This window comes from Pieris brassicae, chromosome 11 (assembly GCF_905147105.1).
Source record: "Pieris brassicae chromosome 11, ilPieBrab1.1, whole genome shotgun sequence".
In the NCBI taxonomy this organism is placed as follows: Eukaryota; Metazoa; Arthropoda; class Insecta; order Lepidoptera; family Pieridae; genus Pieris; species Pieris brassicae.
Genome location: NC_059675.1, coordinates 12,720,717 through 12,740,457, shown reverse-complemented (window position 1 = coordinate 12,740,457; position 19,741 = coordinate 12,720,717). Strand labels below are relative to the sequence as shown.

At 34.5% G+C, this 19,741-nt stretch overlaps 1 protein-coding gene across 4 annotated transcripts in view; it reads left to right on the top strand.

Annotated features, from left to right (window-relative positions):
- The window catches only part of LOC123716434 (hypoxia-inducible factor 1-alpha), an 84,138-nt gene extending 64,557 nt beyond the window's left edge, over positions 1–19,581 (top strand). Inside the window, exons 8-12 of one of the 4 annotated variants that reach the window (XM_045672181.1) lie at positions 10,797–11,080; positions 11,163–11,368; positions 11,453–11,753; positions 11,825–11,982; positions 17,312–19,581. In XM_045672181.1, the coding sequence (XP_045528137.1) occupies positions 10,797–11,080; positions 11,163–11,368; positions 11,453–11,753; positions 11,825–11,982; positions 17,312–17,821 (1,459 nt within the window). In that variant the 3' untranslated portion in view covers positions 17,822–19,581. The remainder of the gene's footprint in view (positions 1–10,796; positions 11,081–11,162; positions 11,369–11,452; positions 11,754–11,824; positions 11,983–17,311) is intronic. The other 3 variants (XM_045672182.1, XM_045672185.1, XM_045672186.1) reach the window with 3 other exon arrangements.
- The last annotated feature ends 160 nt before the right edge of the window (positions 19,582–19,741 follow it).

Sequence of the window (19,741 nt, the reverse complement as noted above, 5' to 3'; positions counted from 1 at the left end):
TATAGATGCTTGTACATAGTATTTATAGTAATTAACTGTAACGCAATAAGTATTATTAAATAATATAATATATACTTGTTACATTATCTTGTTACTTACCAATATTTTATTTATATATCAATATTTTATCAGTAGTTTGTATTATCTTTACAACTTCCTGCTTCAATTTAGATTCGCCTTACATTTTAAAGTTAAGATGTAACTATTATTCTCAATTTTACGGAAACTGTTAGGGCTGTATTATATGCTACACTACTAAATATTGGTATAAAAAATATTTCTGGTAAAATTGTATTGCATGCCTGTCGTTTCTGACTTAAATATACTAATTGCCTCCATAATTTATGTACATTTAAAACTAATCAAAGCTTAATTTAACAAAGAATCCCACGCATCTCATAATTGTCGGCCATCTTGTCTGTCGAGAGGTTCTGATGTTTGTTGAGTTTGGAGATTTTAAGCCGCTGAATTCGGTTATCTCTGAAAGAATATATATATAATGTTTAAAAAGTCGGCATAAATCGAAGCAATAACGAAAAGTTACTAATCACTGCGTCGACGTCATATCTGCTAACGAAGTTATGCCAGCTGCTGATATATAGAACTTCTCGACCTTAGCCCCTGGGGCCCTTGGGGCTGCCAGTCCGTGGTCCGAGGATCCTCTCTGTATGTTAGAGAAATAGAAACTTATTCTTCCTCCACGATTACATAGTTTGTTATATTATGTTACCGCAGTTAGACTAGCACTAGGTCCGTTGTGCGTAAATGCCTGCCTAAGCCAGCCTATCTCCTTCCGAGCTCCGAGGATTTCTGTACGTTCGTTAACCACAGTCACGCATTCCAAGGCTGACCACGTGATTCCTCAGCGCTGAACAGTCCCTTTTACAATTCCATTAGTTATTGACGATTTTCGTCGTGGCATAAGCTTTCAATATAATTATTTGTCGCCCGCTTTCATATTTGATTAATTGAAACGAATCACTATTTATTTAGGACAATCAAAACGCCCGAATAACAATATTATTTCTTTGGTTCGTTGAATTGAAAAACAACATTGTTAGAGATTTCTCTGAACACCTTTCGAATTAATGGGTATTAAAACTTGTATGAGGGTAGTTACGAATAAAAAATGATTGTAAGTTAGGAACATTCGACTAATTAGTAGTGTTAGCCTAGTGGTTTCAGCGACTCTTTACCCTGAAGTCGTGTGTTCGAATCACGACGTTGCAATAATGCACTTTTCTTTCGCGCAACTAACACTCCGACCTTGAAGAGACATGTCTCAAACCAAAAAAATCGACGACATGTGTCAGACCTTTTGGTCAATAAAATAAAAATAATCTAAGAAAATAATACATACAAAGAATAAAAATGAAGAATACCATTTAGGGCTGAAAAATTATCATGTGACAATCTAATAGGTGATCCAGCCTCCTGTGCCTGACGCACGCCGTCGACTTTTTGGGTATGAGGCAAGCCGGTTTCCTCACGATGTTTTCCTTCACCGTTCCAGCGAATGTTAATGCGCACATAGATAGAAAGTCCATTGGTACACACACCGGGTATCGAACCTACGACTTGAAGAATGAAGCACTCGCATCGCCACTAGACCAACACTGCTCTTAAACATATAGGTATAATTAATCTCAACACCGTTTATTGACAGTTATATAACTCAAAAAAAGAAAACCTAAAAGAATACAAAGAAGCAATGTATAATAAATTGAAATTAACCAAATAACAAGAAATAACACACATATCGATTTTATTATTTTTATTATAAATAAAATAAATATACCTACAAATTAGAGTAAGGAAGCGTAATCATTTATAATTACAAATAAATATAAACGGTTGATAACAATAGTTTCTTTTAATTAGTTAGAGAAAAAGGGGGTTTAAATAATTTTTATATTAAATCATCGATAATAGAATTTAATTCATTCTTCCAATATCGTACGAACTGCACAAATTACTTCCCTGGAGTACCTTGAAAATGCAAGCAAAATCGTAACACTTAGTACTAATATACATCGTTAAAACGCACTCTAATTAGGAGTCCTACGCTCCAGTAGAATGTCTAGAACGAGCAATCATGTGATATAATAGCTAAAGTATGTTGATTTTGAATTTTTTGAGTTGAACATATTTCAAATGTATTATCGTTCGGCGCTAAACGGTTTAAATACACCCAAAGCTCAAACTTTCCGTACAAAATGAATTCTATTAAATAATACACAGTCGTCAAGATGGATAACACTTGCAAAGTTAGTTTGGAAACTGTAGACTACAGAATAGAAAAACACGCATTGTTCAGGAGAAACTAATGAACAAAATTATTGTATTCTTTATTTGTTTGGCACGGTGACTTAAGCGTGCGACGACGTGAGTACGTTCGAATCAACGTGATCCAATGATCTTTTCTGCTACTTTGAAGGGAAACATCACGAAATAGGCTAGCCTTAGACCCAAAAAGGCGGACCCAAAGTCGGCGTCACAGAAGGCTAATTGTTATTGTCTATTAAGAAAAAAATGATCACGAACAGAATGCCAAGACTTGGAGGTTGTATCGCCACTGGTTTTAAGGATATTTAAATGTGTGCATTATCTAGAAGTAACCGATACATTTGAACGCAAACGGGTAGGACGCTCACTCGATCTCAGGCGATACTGCCACCTATAGACTTTGCCGAAATTATAAAGAATTGATACACTCTTTTCCTAAATGAAATTCGTTTGGAAATTCTTCAGTGGGCAGCTGATTCAATTCCGTGTGGTGATAGCATTCATTGTAAAATCGGTATTGTGATGTGAATCATATTGTTATTTTAATAACATCTATTTTAAACAACAGGTATTCGTACTTCTGTCGAGATTTTAATTTTGTACATTGTATTCAACGTAATATGCAGCTTGGCGGTCGTTGGTTTTGCCAGCGGGTGCAACCTCCGGCCTTCCCCCTTCCCCTCAGGTCGTTCACTCTAGTAGGTATTAGAACATTGCAGTTTTCAAGTTAACCGAGGTGTGGGTGGATTCCGGTTATTGGCCCTGTTGCGGCCAAATTGAAAACTATTACAATATCCAGGGAATGGGTTTAATGAAGAAGATTAAAAATTATGTACGAACTTAAACAATCATTAGCAATGTAACATTAATTTATACCCCGCATAATATACAATTTATTTTTACAGTATATGTTACTATCTTTTCTAAAATACATGACATTTATACTAATTAACGTATATCTATAAACTAAGAGGTTATTAAATTGTACAAATGTATCAAACGAGATTCAATAATAATAACTACAATTTTAAATTAAAATAATAATAATAGTTGCTATTCATTCAGACGCTAGTGCCTACCTGTTGTGAGTAAATACTGTACTAATAATTTGTTCAACGCATCGCATCGTGTAGCTTTGGTATTTTAAACTTCGCGTTTTGAGACAAAGCCGAAGAATAGGAAATATGACCTATATAAATTATGATCTGATAGACGCATATACGCTTACCTATACGTAGACTTTTTAGATAAAAAGGTTTTCATAAAATAGAACGAAAATTTTACCGTCTGCCTCAAAATTTTTCTTTCGTTTGACCTAGAAAAGTTCTCAGTGTTTTGTATTCAAAGATGAGACGCTAGTGAGTATTATATAAAGCGAAACTGAAGATTTATTTATGCTGACAAATCACAATATAGATAATATCGATTTCGGATGTATTCACGCCAACACTTTTCGTAACAATTATGGTAATTAAACACATAAAATTCTTACTAAGATTATATCGAAATATGTCATTACTATAACTAAAATGTTGCATTAAAGAATGTTTCGTGTTGAAACTCCACGATCTGAAAAAAATATGATTTATAGCCGTTTAATGTATAAAGCTAGGTTTCTTGTTACTGCAGTATACTGCATGACTGGTTAGTTAACAATAGGCTTATTGTTTTCTTAATTCTAATAAGTCGTGAATATAGAATGTTATAGTACGCCTGGATGCCTTACGCGATATCAGAACTAATAAATCAATTATAAAGTCACAAAATTAGTGGTGGTAGAATTATTCCCATATTTTATCCATCGTAAGTCTGTAGGTCTACCAAATTTATAACATAACCTTTACGAATGTCTTAGCATTATGAGAAATGTTAAAGAGTAAATTGACATGGAAGTCGTTAAAAAGATGTACCTGAAGTCCTACCCTGTCCGACATTTCTGCATGTTTTACTTACATTTTTTAAAAACAATCTCTTACATCACATAATGGTATCATACAATGTGTGTCTACATTACAAAATGCACTTTAAAACTGTTCATGAAGGTTGCTATTTATTTTGTAACAATTTTTGATATTCCCTTCGACACTTACACTTTTATAAATGTTTTACTTGGATCCCGTTGTATCACCGTTTGTAATTCAAGTCCTGTCTGTGCCGGTTCCGGTTTCATGATCAATATTTTTCATATCGTAAACGAGCCTTTTCGGCTTGGTAAATCGTGAATACTGTCACGTAAACAGTCGCACATACGTGCAAGACCGAATTCTATGTTATTGGCTTTGCCATGCTCAACTTGTTTACGCTTGACCTTGACGCAAGTAGTTAACAAGTCTTTCCCGCAAAAAAAAATTATCGTTTAAATTTTTTTGTAATATTTAAACGAATTTGTCTAATTCTATATTGCAATAAGTACAAGAAGTATGAAAGACTTAGCACGAATGCTGGAAAGGACTGGAAACTTTATGTGAATAATGTCAAAAATCGCGTTTATATACTTAAAACAAGTTTAATTTCATTTTTATTTAAAGAAAGTATGTTCATCGAGGTTTTTTTTTTATTTTGGGGTAAATTAACTCCAGAAATAGCTCGCGGATGTTTAAAATATCGGGACTAATATGACGTTATTTAAATACGCAAAACTCATGACGCAAAGCGCAGTGATGTAATATATGAACGTTGCAGGAGTCACGTAGTGAGCTCAGTAGGAGGATCAAAAACGGGGTGGAACAGGTCAATGACTGGACCAAGAATGCCGCCGCTCATTGTATAATGGTTTGCAATTACGTTCGGGCTTTATGCAACCTTCAAAATGTCTAGTTTCTGATTTTGAATTCTGTAGCATTTCGATGTATCATCGAATTACATATATTTTTTCCTAAAAATAATCTGTGGTAAAAATTCATCCATTATTTGCACAAAGAACGTCAGATTGTAAATGATAAATTTACGGCAGATTTAATCAGGACATTGAAAGCGTACATTTTTAAATAATCCAAGATTTACAACGCTGACCGGGGACTAATTTTTAATAGATTCGATTTATCTTGGAAATTTCTTAACAGTCTAAGTATATTTTATAACAATTGCGCCTGAACGATGATATGGTTTGTTTTGTTGCTAGCTGTTTTATAATTATTATGTAATTACAGACGTATTTTTCTGATCTAAATGTATTATCAAGAAATAGCCATCGTCACAGTCATCATATCCGCTATGCTAATTTAATATGTTCACGCTTATGCCACGTTTAATTGTTAAATGTTTATATAATGGTGTTTTTAAATTGAGATGCTTTTATGAGAGCAGTTTTGGCCAAGTGACTTCAGCATGCGACTGTCATCTCTGAGGACTAAGGACTGTCTGTAACCGTCTAAGGACGATCTCCGGCTGTGCACCCATATACTTTTTTTCTATGTGCGCATTTGACATTCGCTCGAACGATTAAGGAAAATATCGTTAGGAAACCGGTTTGCCGTAGACCCAAAAATTCGACGTGTGACGTGTGACAGGAGGCTTTCCTATTCGATTGACAATTTTTTTTAAATTTTATTTCGTATTTTGAACCTAATTCTTGATACAAACCTGTTCATTTTGACGATAAGCGATGTCAACATGCTAAGTGTTTAACTCAATATGTCTGTAAAACCAAAAGTTATATTATTCGTATATAAAAACAAGGATATGATGATTACTACACTATTTGACAAAAAGAGCGGCGTTGGTCTCGTGGCTTCAGCGGGCTACTGTCATCCCTGAGGGCATAAGGACCATCCCTGGCTGTGCACCTATGTACTTTTTTCTATGTGCGAATTTAACATTCGCCCGAACGGTGAAGGAAAACATCGTGAGGAAACCGGCTTGCCTCATACCCAAAAAGTCGACGGCGTGCGTCAGGCACAGGAGGCTGATAACCTTCTTGCCTATTTGGCCTTACAATTGATCATGAAAACTGAGGCCCATACCTAAAAAGGTTGTAGCGCCACTGATTTATTTTAATCTCAAAAACGTGTCAGGAAAATTTAATTTAAAATTAATTCATATTTGTACTGTAATGTAACAAGATTCAAATAATTTTGCTTTTTATATAAAAACACTTTAAAATTTAACAATACCTTCCTACGCGTAGATTTTAGAATAACGAAACTATTTGCGATTTCTTAAAATTGGATTTATTTTCTAAAAACATTATTTAATTCCAATTTAAAAATAGTCATTAAAGATACGTGAACATTGCATCAAAGGGTAGGATTCTTACCAGGATTTCGCTTTATTTCATCAGCAAACGCGCATGCTTAGTCACCATTTCATGAAATCATTTTGTAAGGCATTTCGGTGCTCAAAGCACTGTTGTAGTATACAAGGAATATTGTGAAGTTGTCTTTGGATTAGTTCAGTCAAAATTGTAAGTACTTGGTCTTTTTGTACTTGTCATTCATTACAATCATTTTTTTAATGATTTTTATTGATATAAGCTTGCTAATGCCCGGCACACTGATACATTGGTAAAACCACAAACTACAATTTTTAATGTGACAAGCATTTTTAGGCAAACATGACATTAACGAAGAGATTCATACAAATAGTAAACAAAATAATTCCTAATCAAAAAATTCAAATTACTAAAGACTAAACAAAAATCGATTTTAAAGTGTGGATATAATTGAAACATATTGATAAGCATCGTGTTAGCGGTAGTTGATTTAGTTCTTAGGGTAGGAAATTAAACACTTCAATGATGACTTAATTCACTATAATTTACTTCACTACGTGAACTGTATAACTTCAAACTTGTACGAAGAAAAGGCCCGTGCGCATGTGTCACAGCCTCTTTTATAATCACAACTCCCTCCTTCGACTCGACCATCCCACTTCGGGAAGATGGTCGAGTCAATTCGTAAACAGCCGAACGAGTCAAATGAATAACTATTGCACATGCGCACTTGTAGCAAGATTCTTAAGAATATGTTTCATAAAAATGTTTAGAATTTATTTATTTTCTATACTTATAAAGGAATGAACAGTTGTTAAAAATTCTCTAAGTGCCTGGTCCTCCATCTAAACTAAGTATACGGTCCATTAAATAACTGTGTTGAGTTACGCCAAATTGTTAAGAGCCGCGTTTGGCTTCCACTATAATGTCTGATTGATTAAATGGTATTTTTCTATAGCTTTTGACATCTTTACTAGCGTCGCCTGCATTGAAGGCATTACTTAGGAATTATTCCTGTATTGCTTTTGTCTAGAGCCGAAAGAAACCATTTTTCAAAACCATTGCAACAACCACTAAAGTACGAAATTATTTGTTCGATATAATGTTGATAAGTGTATAGAAGCATACAAGAGGAACTAATTGAAATTGAAACGGTTGCTTAATGAAAACGAGTGTAACCCTAGAAATGTTACATCAGTAGTTGTATGATTTGTATGACCTAACTGAATTAAGTCTTTATTGAGGGTCGAGTAGACAAATTATAAAGGCAATATTGGAGGAGACAGGCTCAGAATTGTGTCTGTTCTATTAAAAAGTTGCTTTACATACGTATGTAGATATTTGTTCAAATCGGTTGTGTGTTGCTACCTACTAAATAAATCTTAATAAAATGAACATTTCTTTATAACGCATCTACACATAATTATAATATTAATTGACTGCTGACGACACAATCGCAAGTATTTAATAGCTATTTATTTAAAACTTCTTAGTTGCTATGAGAATTATTATTTAACATCGGTCATATATTGCTAGCGTTTTTCGATAATTTTCCAATTCGTTACTACAATTAATATTCACTATTATGATTATGTGTGATTTAAGAGGAATTTTCAGTTATTATACGTTGAAATTTATTTAATAATAGAGAATCATAACTGTTTTGGTTATAGCGATAATACTATCGTTAACTTATTATTATTCTCTTAATGGTTTATCTCCTTAATGGTTTTGAGTCCTCGCACATATCTAACCCACTTGAGTGACAATCACTTGATGGGTTACTGATGTCGATTCAACCTGTCCGTGATACCACCGGCGGAACGCGAACCCTGTTATCTCATATCGTGGCTGGCGAATGAACGAAGCGGTAACCATCGAATATTTATCAGCGCCTCGCCTCGTCGTGTATTTAGTTTCGTCGCGTCACAGTGCTGAGTGCGCCGTCGTCACCGCCAATAGCAGCTCCCATATCATTCGCGCCACGGACTTCATGCAAAGCGTACCTGTCCGTACAGCCTAAAACCGGCGAACTCCAAACTCGATCAGCTGTTCGCTCTCAAACTCCACGCAAACTTTGATACTCAGTTAATCAAAATGGTAAGAAGTGTTTTTGCGCGTCAGTGATGGTGAAAAGTGTAATGACAATGTTGTGTTGGCAATTGGCATCGCGTATTTGTTACCTAACCTCTTTCATACGGTTGGATATAAATGATTAATTAGTGGATACCAATAATACGTACTCGTAATATCACATTTCGTTTGTGCATCCATAGAACAATAGCTGCATTTGCATGGTGCTCGTGTCGTGTTTAGTTGTGATGTGTAGGTAGAATTATTTACGTTTATAGCCTGTGGAGAATGTTGTTTTTCTTGCAATAAATTAGCGAGCTGCATCGGTGGTTAAACGCCGAGCATTGCGGCCGCATCTTTAGCTGCGTTTTGTGAGATCATCTAAAATTAGTTCTAGCGTCCCCCGCCGCCTTCAATCGTTACATAAGCGCGCCACCAGCTCGGCCTTGACTCCCGCGCCGGTCTCAGCGCCATTTTCTCAATGATGTTTATCGTCTAACTTGTAATTAATATACTTTGTGTTGTTGAACTTTTCCACTACATTCTTATCAATGTTGTATTTAAGTGTAAACTTGTCTGTAATTGTGTGTCCTTGATTGCATATCTTATCGGGATCAAAAAGTTTTAGCGTAAATATTTATTGCGATAATCATGATTTTTTACTAGACATAGGTGTAGTCATGCCGAAATTATGTGCTTATGTAGGGAGTTTATGAGTTTTAAATTGTTTGTTTTAGTATGAAAATATAGAAAAGTCATTCGTATTTTTTTCCCTTGGTAAACTGGGCGTAATTTTCGATCTTTTTTTTACTGAAAACTTTTTAAATTTCAAAGTTATATACGAAACTATATTTTCACTTTCTAAACGATAACAACCTAGAGATTTCAAGGCTGTGCCCTCGACCGTGGAGATGTAATTATTATTGTTGAATTTCGTTACCCGCTCAGCGCTATCACGGCCAAGGTCGAACAAACATCTGCTCAATCTGAACATCGGCGAAAAAATATGAATGACATCTATTTTAATTTGTTTATTAAACAAGTTCAATTGTTTCAAAAAAAATTACATCACAATAGGTAACGAAGAAAGGTCTAAGTTTTGAGAAAATTCGGCATTGTGTACCTTAACAATATTTTGTTCTAAAATATCCTACCGGCAATCGATACCTCGTGTTGTTACTGCGCGCGCATTCAGTTTCACTAACATTCTGGTGAATGGCCGCCCGAAGGAAACTTGGGATGTTTGGCTTCGGCAGGGGGAGCAGGCAAGGTCGTACTTACTATGATCATTGCGTCTCGTTCAAACCTACTATCACAATATCCTTCCGTCTCGTTCCAATAAATTCACTTTCGGCAAAGCGTAAATGCAACGACGTAACACACCCTCTCTTGATATGAACATTAAGTTGAATCGGCTAAATGCTTGAATAGCCTTTTTCGTAATGACTCGCCGACAAATTCGTTACTATGTAGATCTCATATATTATGAATACTATGCAAGCGGAAATTTACATATTAATTTATGAGGTTAATGAAAACTTGAACTTAAGGCGTCAACAACATATTATTGCGCGACTATTGATAGATAAATTCTTATTCAAATCATTGACGTAAATGTTGAATATAACTCCCTTAGCTTCTTGGGTTATCTCACCACTTGACATTTATTAATTAATCCTACAATTATGTTAACACTGATAACTATCAAGTGTATTAAAGTTTAACAATTCCGCTGTGTTCTATTCTCTGTTGTTCCGCCGCCCACGCCTGTTGTGCCTATAAAAATCTCGGAATCTTATCGTAACAATTGTCCAGCGGAAAAGGCTTTAATAGATCTAAATCGAGGTATTGTAAAGCGGTATCTAGATGCATTTATGGTGGAATTAATATCCTTTATAACTTAATATAAAATTTTTAATCTTTAGTTTTTACTACTTGCGTTCACTATCAGGTTGATCGTTGTCCTTGAACACTGTTGACTGATTACTTGTCTGCATATATAAGTTCATTTTACTATACTTGTGTATATACTTTTCTCACCTACTGTTTCTATGTATGTGAAACTAATTAACAATAGACTATTATCGAGCGCTGCTATTATCATACACACATATTACCGTCCATTAAATTAACACGTTTTTTGCACACTTCTAAGTAAAGCCAAAGCCGATAGACCAGATTATATTGTGTTTATTTTCGTCATCTATATGTTCTGCTTTTTTCTCAGCGGTATCGAGTCCAAAGATGAAGTATTCGCTGCACACCAAGTGCAGCATGCGGACCTAAAACCAGTTGTGACTCCAACCGCAACTAGAACAGCTGCGCCGAGCTGTGTATCTGAACCGGCTAACGGCGCCATTGTGGCTGCAATCCTCCCCGAGGAGGAGCGCCCAATACCTGTCACGGAGCTCATATTCGCACCAAGAGAGAAAGAAATGAACAAAGGCTATCTCACGTTCTCCCAAAACGAGGGATTTACAAGTGAGTGGAACTTGAAACGCGACAGCTTAGGTACCATTGCTTGCTTTGCTTTCATCCGTATCCATGATCTTCCTATTTATCATTATACACTTACGTTATTTATTTATTGCAGTGCTAAAAGACGAGCCCGAGGATCTGACACATTTGGCTCCCACGGCTGGTGACACTTGTATTCCTTTGGAAAACAGTCCTTTTGATATGTTTGACGAGTTTATATTGAACGACAATTATTGTAGTCTACTCGGCGATGATCTAGCAAATGGATCGCCCGTAGATTCTTTGATAGCAGACTCTTTGCTGTCATCTCCTGAACGTCAGGTAATGAAAATGATCGTCTATTTGAATTTAAAGAAATAATATTTTACGTTACTTAATATTTAAAGTTGTTTGGTCACTTTTAAGGAAAATGAATCGACCGGTGAACAGTCCTCATTATTAACGGAATTATCGTTAGATGCGTATGACAGCGCAAGGTCGGACAATGATATTGACGATGGCAACTCTCCATTCATTCCGATCAATGATGACTTACCTATTCTGGAACCGGCAGTCATGTGGGGTGCTTTACCAGACAATGTCAGACAGGCAAGACCCCAGCCATCAGAGCCACAGACGTCAGCGCCAGCTTTACAGCGTTTGCTGGCTGCTCCCCCTACTGGACCACCTCCACAAGATCTCATCACAAATATTTATTCAGATCCAGGTTGACTATACATCTTTCGTTCATATATTTGTTTGTTCTCGTTCACATCATTAATTATCCATGTGTTGTAGGTCTAATACCAAATAAGAGTATATCCTCATGGGACACGGGTGTAAAGAGGGTTCTTAAACAAGAGGAGGAGCCCTGCGCGAAGCGTGTGAAGCGTAGCCCCTCTCCAGCGCCCGCGCCCACCTCACAATCATCATCGAGTGTCCTCATGAACCTCCTGGTGAGCGGCTGTGATGTCGATGCTGGATACATATGTATGGTTCAGTGTCGACCTCGCCAAAAGGCGAAAGCATGAGATGCACGCGTCTCAATAAAAAAACTGTGATAATGTGCGTCCAGTGTTTAAGGGTTGCCTCTTGCAAAATCAGGAATACGAATTATTTTAATCCGGTGCCGTCATAAATTGTGATATTATGGTTTAGACACGATCTAAGTTACAATCGGAAACAGTGCTGTGCATAAGAGGCAATGGAGTGGAATAAAATTGGACTTCCTTAGGGCTATTTAGCTAAGTTAATTTCTTGCAGGCTTGTAATCTCTGCCCCTGTGGCTAACGATGCGATATAAATTTAATGCAAATTTAGTATTTTAGTTAAGGTTAACGCGCGCATATCTTTGTGGTTATGAGGAAAATTGAGCTGTTTATAGATTTATTAACGCGCGTGAAGTACGCACGTCTTTTGTTTCTTATAACGATTAGTTGTAGGTTTAGTTAACCGTTGCTCGTTATTTATTTTAGCCGGGTAAGCTTAAGGTTATTTTTATCGAGTCTTTTGAGTCTATAGTGAAACGTACGTTGTCTATTCAGAGTTTATACTAGGTTTTAGGCAGTTCGTGAACAAGATTTGTTAGTATATTGTTGTCACTGCCAAACGATATGAAGTACAATTTAGAACAAATCTATGGACCTCTTAAACAATAGTTTCTATTAATGTAACGTATACAGTTTGCGCCTAACTTCATGACTGTCTGATAATTGAAAATCAACACATTATAATTGTTTTAAAGTCAGGCGACATCTGTAGTATATGGCAATATTCGTTTCGACGCCACAATTTTCATATTATATGCATCGATGGAGTATTTTTAAATAAACATTCATAGAATTATGTATGCAAATACTTTGTTATGAATACATTTTATAGTCTAAGTGTTATTTTCAACGAAATGGTAATACATAATAAAATGAAAATATTTCGACAGTTTTTAGCTGAAATGGTGCACATTTTATTTTCCCTGTCCCTAATTCCTAAAGCTCAGGTTTCACCACAACACGAGATATGACACCAGGGCTTCTCTGTAAAAAAATCCATTTGGGTCAATAATTATGAAGGCGATTGACGAAGCCTAGTCATTAACTTGTTATTTAGGTTGCGGTCGAAGCCTGGAGCTGTCAAGTTTGCTTACAAATTTACTCGTAAAACCCGATTAGAGTATTAGCTTTAGACCTTTCTTGAACCAAATGTGTTATTATCTATGTCGATATTATTGTTATCAAGTTATGAATGTTTTCATTGATTTGAGTATCTGCATTCGTTACGGTTGCTTAGATCTTACGTTAAATATATAAGGTACGGGTATAGGCATAGACCACAGACTTTTATTGCTACACCTATATATATAACCATATACTACTTCCATATATGAAGCTTTTAACCCGCCATTACGTTACATTTTCATTGTCAAAAATGCCTACCAACATCTCAGCGTAACGGAAATCAACTTTTTTATTATGACAGAAATATTTGGGTATACGGTAACGACTCATAGACCCAAACCTACAAGTATGAACTAAACTATATAACTTACTTATCGATTAACACCTCGTTACATTTATAGAAAAACAAATAACAAAATTCATAAAAACTTATAAGGGATTCAACGGACGGCCTTATCGCTAACAAGCAATTCTCTTCAATCCTAGTAAGGAAATAAGAAATATGTTGGGTAATGTACAAGAAGTGCAAAATTTAATTAAAAAAAATAGCTAATCTGACGAAAACTACAAAATCTTCACGGATTCATCAATTGTTAGGATATGGGTTATGTAGGAGAGTTTTAAAAGATGCTAGCCGGTGGCCATATTCAGTCGGGCAGCCATTTTATTCTGCAACGTAATGAAGACATCTCTCTTTTTTAATAATATTTCGTGATAGAACTCTTGGTCGGCGCATTTGCGTCATGCCATTGTGTTTGAATACTGCTTCGACTTGACATTAACACTGAAAGAAACAGCCATTGATTATAAAATGGCTTTAATTAATAATAATAATTACCATCCATTCATTGACCACTTTTTTTGCACAATTGTAATAAATTGTATTATTAAATAAAATATTTTAACTCAACTTGATAGATAATGACATAATTAAAATATCAGGACCAACGTAGGGAATGAAAACTGGCGTGGTTTACCCAAAAATTGTGATTACTTATTTGCCTATTAAGAAAACTGATTAATAGAGAGGGTTGTAGCGCCCCATTTTTTTTCTCTCTCTCTTTTATATAACGGGCAGGCTCTAATGATGTTAAGTGATACTACAGCCTATGGATACTCACATTGACAGAAGGCTTGCAAGTGCGTTGCCGGCATTTCAAATTGGTGCGCTCTTATCTTGAAAGACCCTAAGTCGAATTGGTTCGGAAATACTTTAGTAGGCAGCTGGTTCCACATAGTGGTGGCGTGCGGAAAAACTGCCTTAAAAAACGCTCAGTTGTGGAACGATCCGTATGTCAAAAACATTGTATTACATTCCGGAGTCATAGTTTACTCTGAACTAGCTAAGGTTTCGTATGAAAACCTTATCCTCTATCAGCGTAAAAATGCGTGAAAATAGAACACATTATTTTTTTGTGGAGAGTTGTTTAGGTAAATTTATTACATGAATAATTCAGAAATGTATAGAATAATCGAAATACTCAGTGAACTATATTTAAAGATATATGAAATTAGATTAGATTTGCGACGGTGACAGTGTATATGGACATTTTATTATATATAATATACTTTGTTAAGTTTAAGGGGGGCAAGCCTTCTGAGTGTCAATGGGTAGGGTCTCAGTTAACATCAGATGAGTGAGATAGTAAAATAATATAAAAAAAACCAGTAATATAATATCATCTCTTATAACTTCTTAGTTATGATCTGGGTTATACACGCCTAAAGTTATAGGTCCATACTGATCGTTTCGACCCTCAGTGTCATTTCGTATTTCGCTGGACCACCAAAATTGAAGAATCAGACATTTTTTTATTACAAATGGAGATTAAAACTGATGCCATTATTAATGTGGGATTTGGGACAATATCCTTGATATTTTGTTGTCATAATTACGGGTATGTGGGTTATGAGGCCATGGAAATATTAGCACTTTAGTGCTGTATATAAAGTATTTGATCCAAAGTATTTTTAAATAAACAATCGTAAATTCGCACTCGGATTTTAATAAACTAATTTTAGCTGTGGCAACTGGTTGGCAAGTGCCGTATTTTTGTTTGTCGTTTAAAAGTCAAAGGATATTGTTGCATTCCAGATATCAAGCGACTAAACGTTATATTAAAAGTTGACAAATACTTAGGCTATTTAGAAATATTAGGTGTCCTTTTTATATAATTACAATTTGTTACCGTCACATACATTTGTATTTATTTTAATAAATAATATATATATATACATTGTTAACGTATTGCACGAATAAATTAACTCGAAGGTATCTGTGGTCATAGATCAGACAATGATAAGTAAATTGTTTCTCAGTATGACTTATCATATACTGACCTATGGCCACAGATAGAAAAACTTTTAAAATTTCGCACTTGCGCCTTCTGTCAATATGAGTGTCAATCCTTTGTTTTATAAAAATACAAATACAAATAATATCACGCAACAAAACTTCTACAATTTATTATCAAATCTAATCGTTCACGTATAGCTATCTTAAGGCGACGCAATAAAGTAACAATATAGATTTATTAACATTAATTGGTAGTTCAAACGTTAGCGATTCAATATCTAATAAATGTTACATTTCAATAAATGATTGTACTCTTGGTTGTGACTATTAACACTTATAACCTCAGGATTCTTTGTATAGTGGAGGCATCCTGAGGAAACTTATTGATATTATTGTTTCTCAATTAAAAGCGGATAGCTCATTACTAACAATTTAATTAAGTATATGAAAAATCGATCCCAATTGAATTTCCTGGAAAGATGATACGATAACCGAAATGAGATAAACGTACTGAAGAATCTAAATTTAATTAATAACTAACGCTTTAAAGTTTATAAGATTTTGATAATCGCCAGGAAAATCATACCAGATTATATAATGAAATAAAAATAATGTGTGCGTGTACTAGTGTACACACGTAAGAAGTGAAACTTCTTTATGACATTATTTTTCGAAAAATAATCTACTTAATGCAACTTTACAGAAATTCGTTAAATAAAGTTAAATTAGATATAGTTTAACAAAAAGTATTTATTATCATAGACATGAAATACAAATAATACAATTATTTCATTTTACCTTTTTACTACTAATATTATAAAATAAATTCATTAATTGTAATATGCTTCGAATGAAACGTGATAGGAACAAGAAAAATAAGTGATGCGTAACCGAAACATATGACATTCTAATGATGAGTTACTGTTTGAAGTCGGTCCAGTAGTTTTCGAGTTGAATGAATCTTTTTACCGCCTAAATACAGTTTGACAGAATCCTTAGTAAAAATGTTCAAACTGATTTACATTTTATAATTAGTTTAAAGTCATCTCTTGTTTACGTTAGCATCATAATAATGGTTTAAATAAACGTCCAAAGATTGTGGTTGGAAAAAAAGTAGAGGATAAAGTGGATTAAGAATCTCCCGGGATTTGTACAAAAAACTTGCACATATAACAAATAACTATTTTAAAGTAAGACTAATAATATTCATGACATTCTCAATTCACGCTCATATTTATTAAACAGACTGATTAAATCGTTCCACAATACACCATTGTTGTAAATAAAACGGAAGAAACTAATCACATGATAAGAAAAATGTCGTGTGATTTAGAGGATGTGGATTGACAATGGGGAGGGTTTGGGTCTACGTATCATGGGGCCGATAGGATGGGCACAAATTGGTACGAGACCGCAATAATAATAAATGGACACGAAAGCTCGCGTCTCTTGAACCCTATTGAACTTTGACGACACATACATTGTATTCCAATAGTAAAAGTTTTGTATGAGAAATGTTAGTACACCGTATCAGTTAGAGTAACATCCTTCTTCATCCTATTAATGGTTATATGTATGTATTAAGAAGAAAACTATATGTACTGTTTATTAATTCAAAAACCAGTCAATATTGTTTAACGCGATTGAAGCATTCATAACAAAATAACGATATATGTTACGTATTTTCGTGTATCGTCTAAACGAAGCTAATACTTTTTCCTCATTTATATCCTCAAAATCCCTTGTGCGCCGTTTTACGCAATATACGTTTAGAAAAACCAATATCGTTGACTAATAAATTATTTTATGTTACAGGATATGGAACGGGCGAGGCAAGAGAATATTTCAACAAATTATCGTCTTGTCCTAAATCCACAATTACCCATCCCGAACAGAAATATCCCGATTCCCGTTATAAACATAATACAAGCGAATAAACAGTGCGAACATGCCCCAATTATACGCGCTAGTAGTGCCCCAATGTCTCCATTGAGTCTTAATGTAGGCCAGTACTCTTTGCCCTGCAGTCCGAATTACAGTCCCGTTGGCAGTCCTATGAAAGTTCAGTCCACGCCTCAGTCGTTATCTCCTGCTAGTAGCTACACCTACAGTCCCGCTAGACTGGTATCGCCGACTGGTGCACTACAAGGCTACGACCCATACCTATCAAATAAAATGCAAGTCAGCCCTGGATTCCCCATGCAAAACGAAATGCTTCTTGATCCAAACGTATCCCTCGCATCGAATGACTTTTGGCCCGACACAGGCGTCATTCAGAACACAAGCGATCTTCTGATAGCTTTTGATGATGTAAAATTAGTATAAGACCTTAGTGGCGAGTGATTTCTATTTGTTTTGTGTGGAATGCATTTTCACTTCACACAAACATTCCATTGTGGTGCTAGATGAACACTAATGCTATGTCGAGATGGCCATTCGAACTGTCAGATTTATATCAAGCAATGTTGTGTCCATGAAGTTATGTATGGCATTTTAAATAAATGTTTTGAGACCTACATACATTGTTTTAGTGGTTATCTCATCGTGTCTCCCGTAAATAGAAGTCACTCGATTGAGGGATGGTCGTTATATGCTTCCGAAAACCAAAAAGGGTTCCACCTACAATATCTTAGCACAAAGATAAATTCTATACATTAAAAATATATATAAATTTCTTCAAGAATGTGGAAGCTTTTTTGGTTGTAAAATAATTAAGGATAAGTACATAGTAGAATACTACATAATATAAGCAAGGTACACCGGCAAGACCGTAGAATTATGAATCTGGTAAAATATAGAAATGTACTAAAAAAATTATAAAACTTAAAAACCCGATGGCACATATCATTCCAATCGTTGGAATCGCTCGTGTTTTTTATCTCCTTCAGTAATTGTTTCCAGCTAAAGGGCTGATAATTTATTGCCCGATTTTAAAAACTAAATCAGCGTAATACCAATTATCTAAAGTACCTACTCTTTCGTCTCTTTCTATCAAATTCTATTGTCGCTGTGATAAAAAAAGACAGCTTAGTAATATAGTTATAACGATCCAATTACATTATTTAGCTGCATGAAAATCATAATGTACTCGTAGTGTCTATGGTCTTGGGGGTAACACTTGTGATAATTTAAACTATAGTGGGCGAATGGTGAAATGCTGTATATTAATTATTGGTTATATATTTTCGTTTAATAAGGCTTATCAATAAGAATATATCACCAATTATGTTGTTATTAAGTAAGATCAAATATACTCAGTTAAAAGTAAGAAGTGGCATGGTCACAAACGGCGGTTAAATTATTTCTAGTAAAAGATTTATTTTTCTTAATCGTTTATGCCTCCTATGCCAATTTCTATACAGCTTACGTATTACGGAACGTAGTATCTATTTAAAAAAACGACGTCTATTATTCACCAGAACTGTAACTAAGATTATCTATGAATACTTATTGTAAATTGTCAGGTGACAGATATACTAAACTCATGTAAACATTTTTTTTAATAAAAAGCGGATAATTTAATCGGAATACCAACACTGACAATTGACAACTTGTGAGGGTGAGAACACCAATACGTTTCGTTAAACCTAAGCTGACTTTCGGAGCCTTTAAACCTCAACGGTAACTAACATATTGACAAATAACATATTTCAATCGTTTTATTTGGGGTTTCGTGTACAGAAGTACCAATTGTTTCTCTCGAATATCTTTTCATTTCACGTAATTTTAGTAATCATTAAATCAATTAATTCTCTATTTGAGTTTATATCCACTTCCATAAGTACAATATAAAATAATTTCCAAATGCAATTCATCATTTTAAATAAATCTCTGTATTGAGTTTTTATTTGTTAAGTAGATTTACGTAGATGTAGTTGTGTATGTTTCAATTATTTTATTATAACCTTCTTTTGCTATTTGAAATCTATAGTCTATTTCAGAATAATTTAATTATATGTTTTTTAAATTCATTTTCACATACTGTGCCATAGCATTTATGGTGATATCTACGCCCTATTTAATAGTTAATGTAATTTAGTAAAAATAAATCAAATGTTGAATGTGCATAAAATCATTATTTTATATATTTTGATATTAAATTTCTGTCATATAACTGTTTCTGTTTTACTTGAATATCCTGGTAGAAAAATTAACCTTTTTATTAAAAATAAATTACATACTTTTGTTCAAATGTGATCTGTTATTATTGATAAATAAACATAAATTAATTCTACTGACAGAATT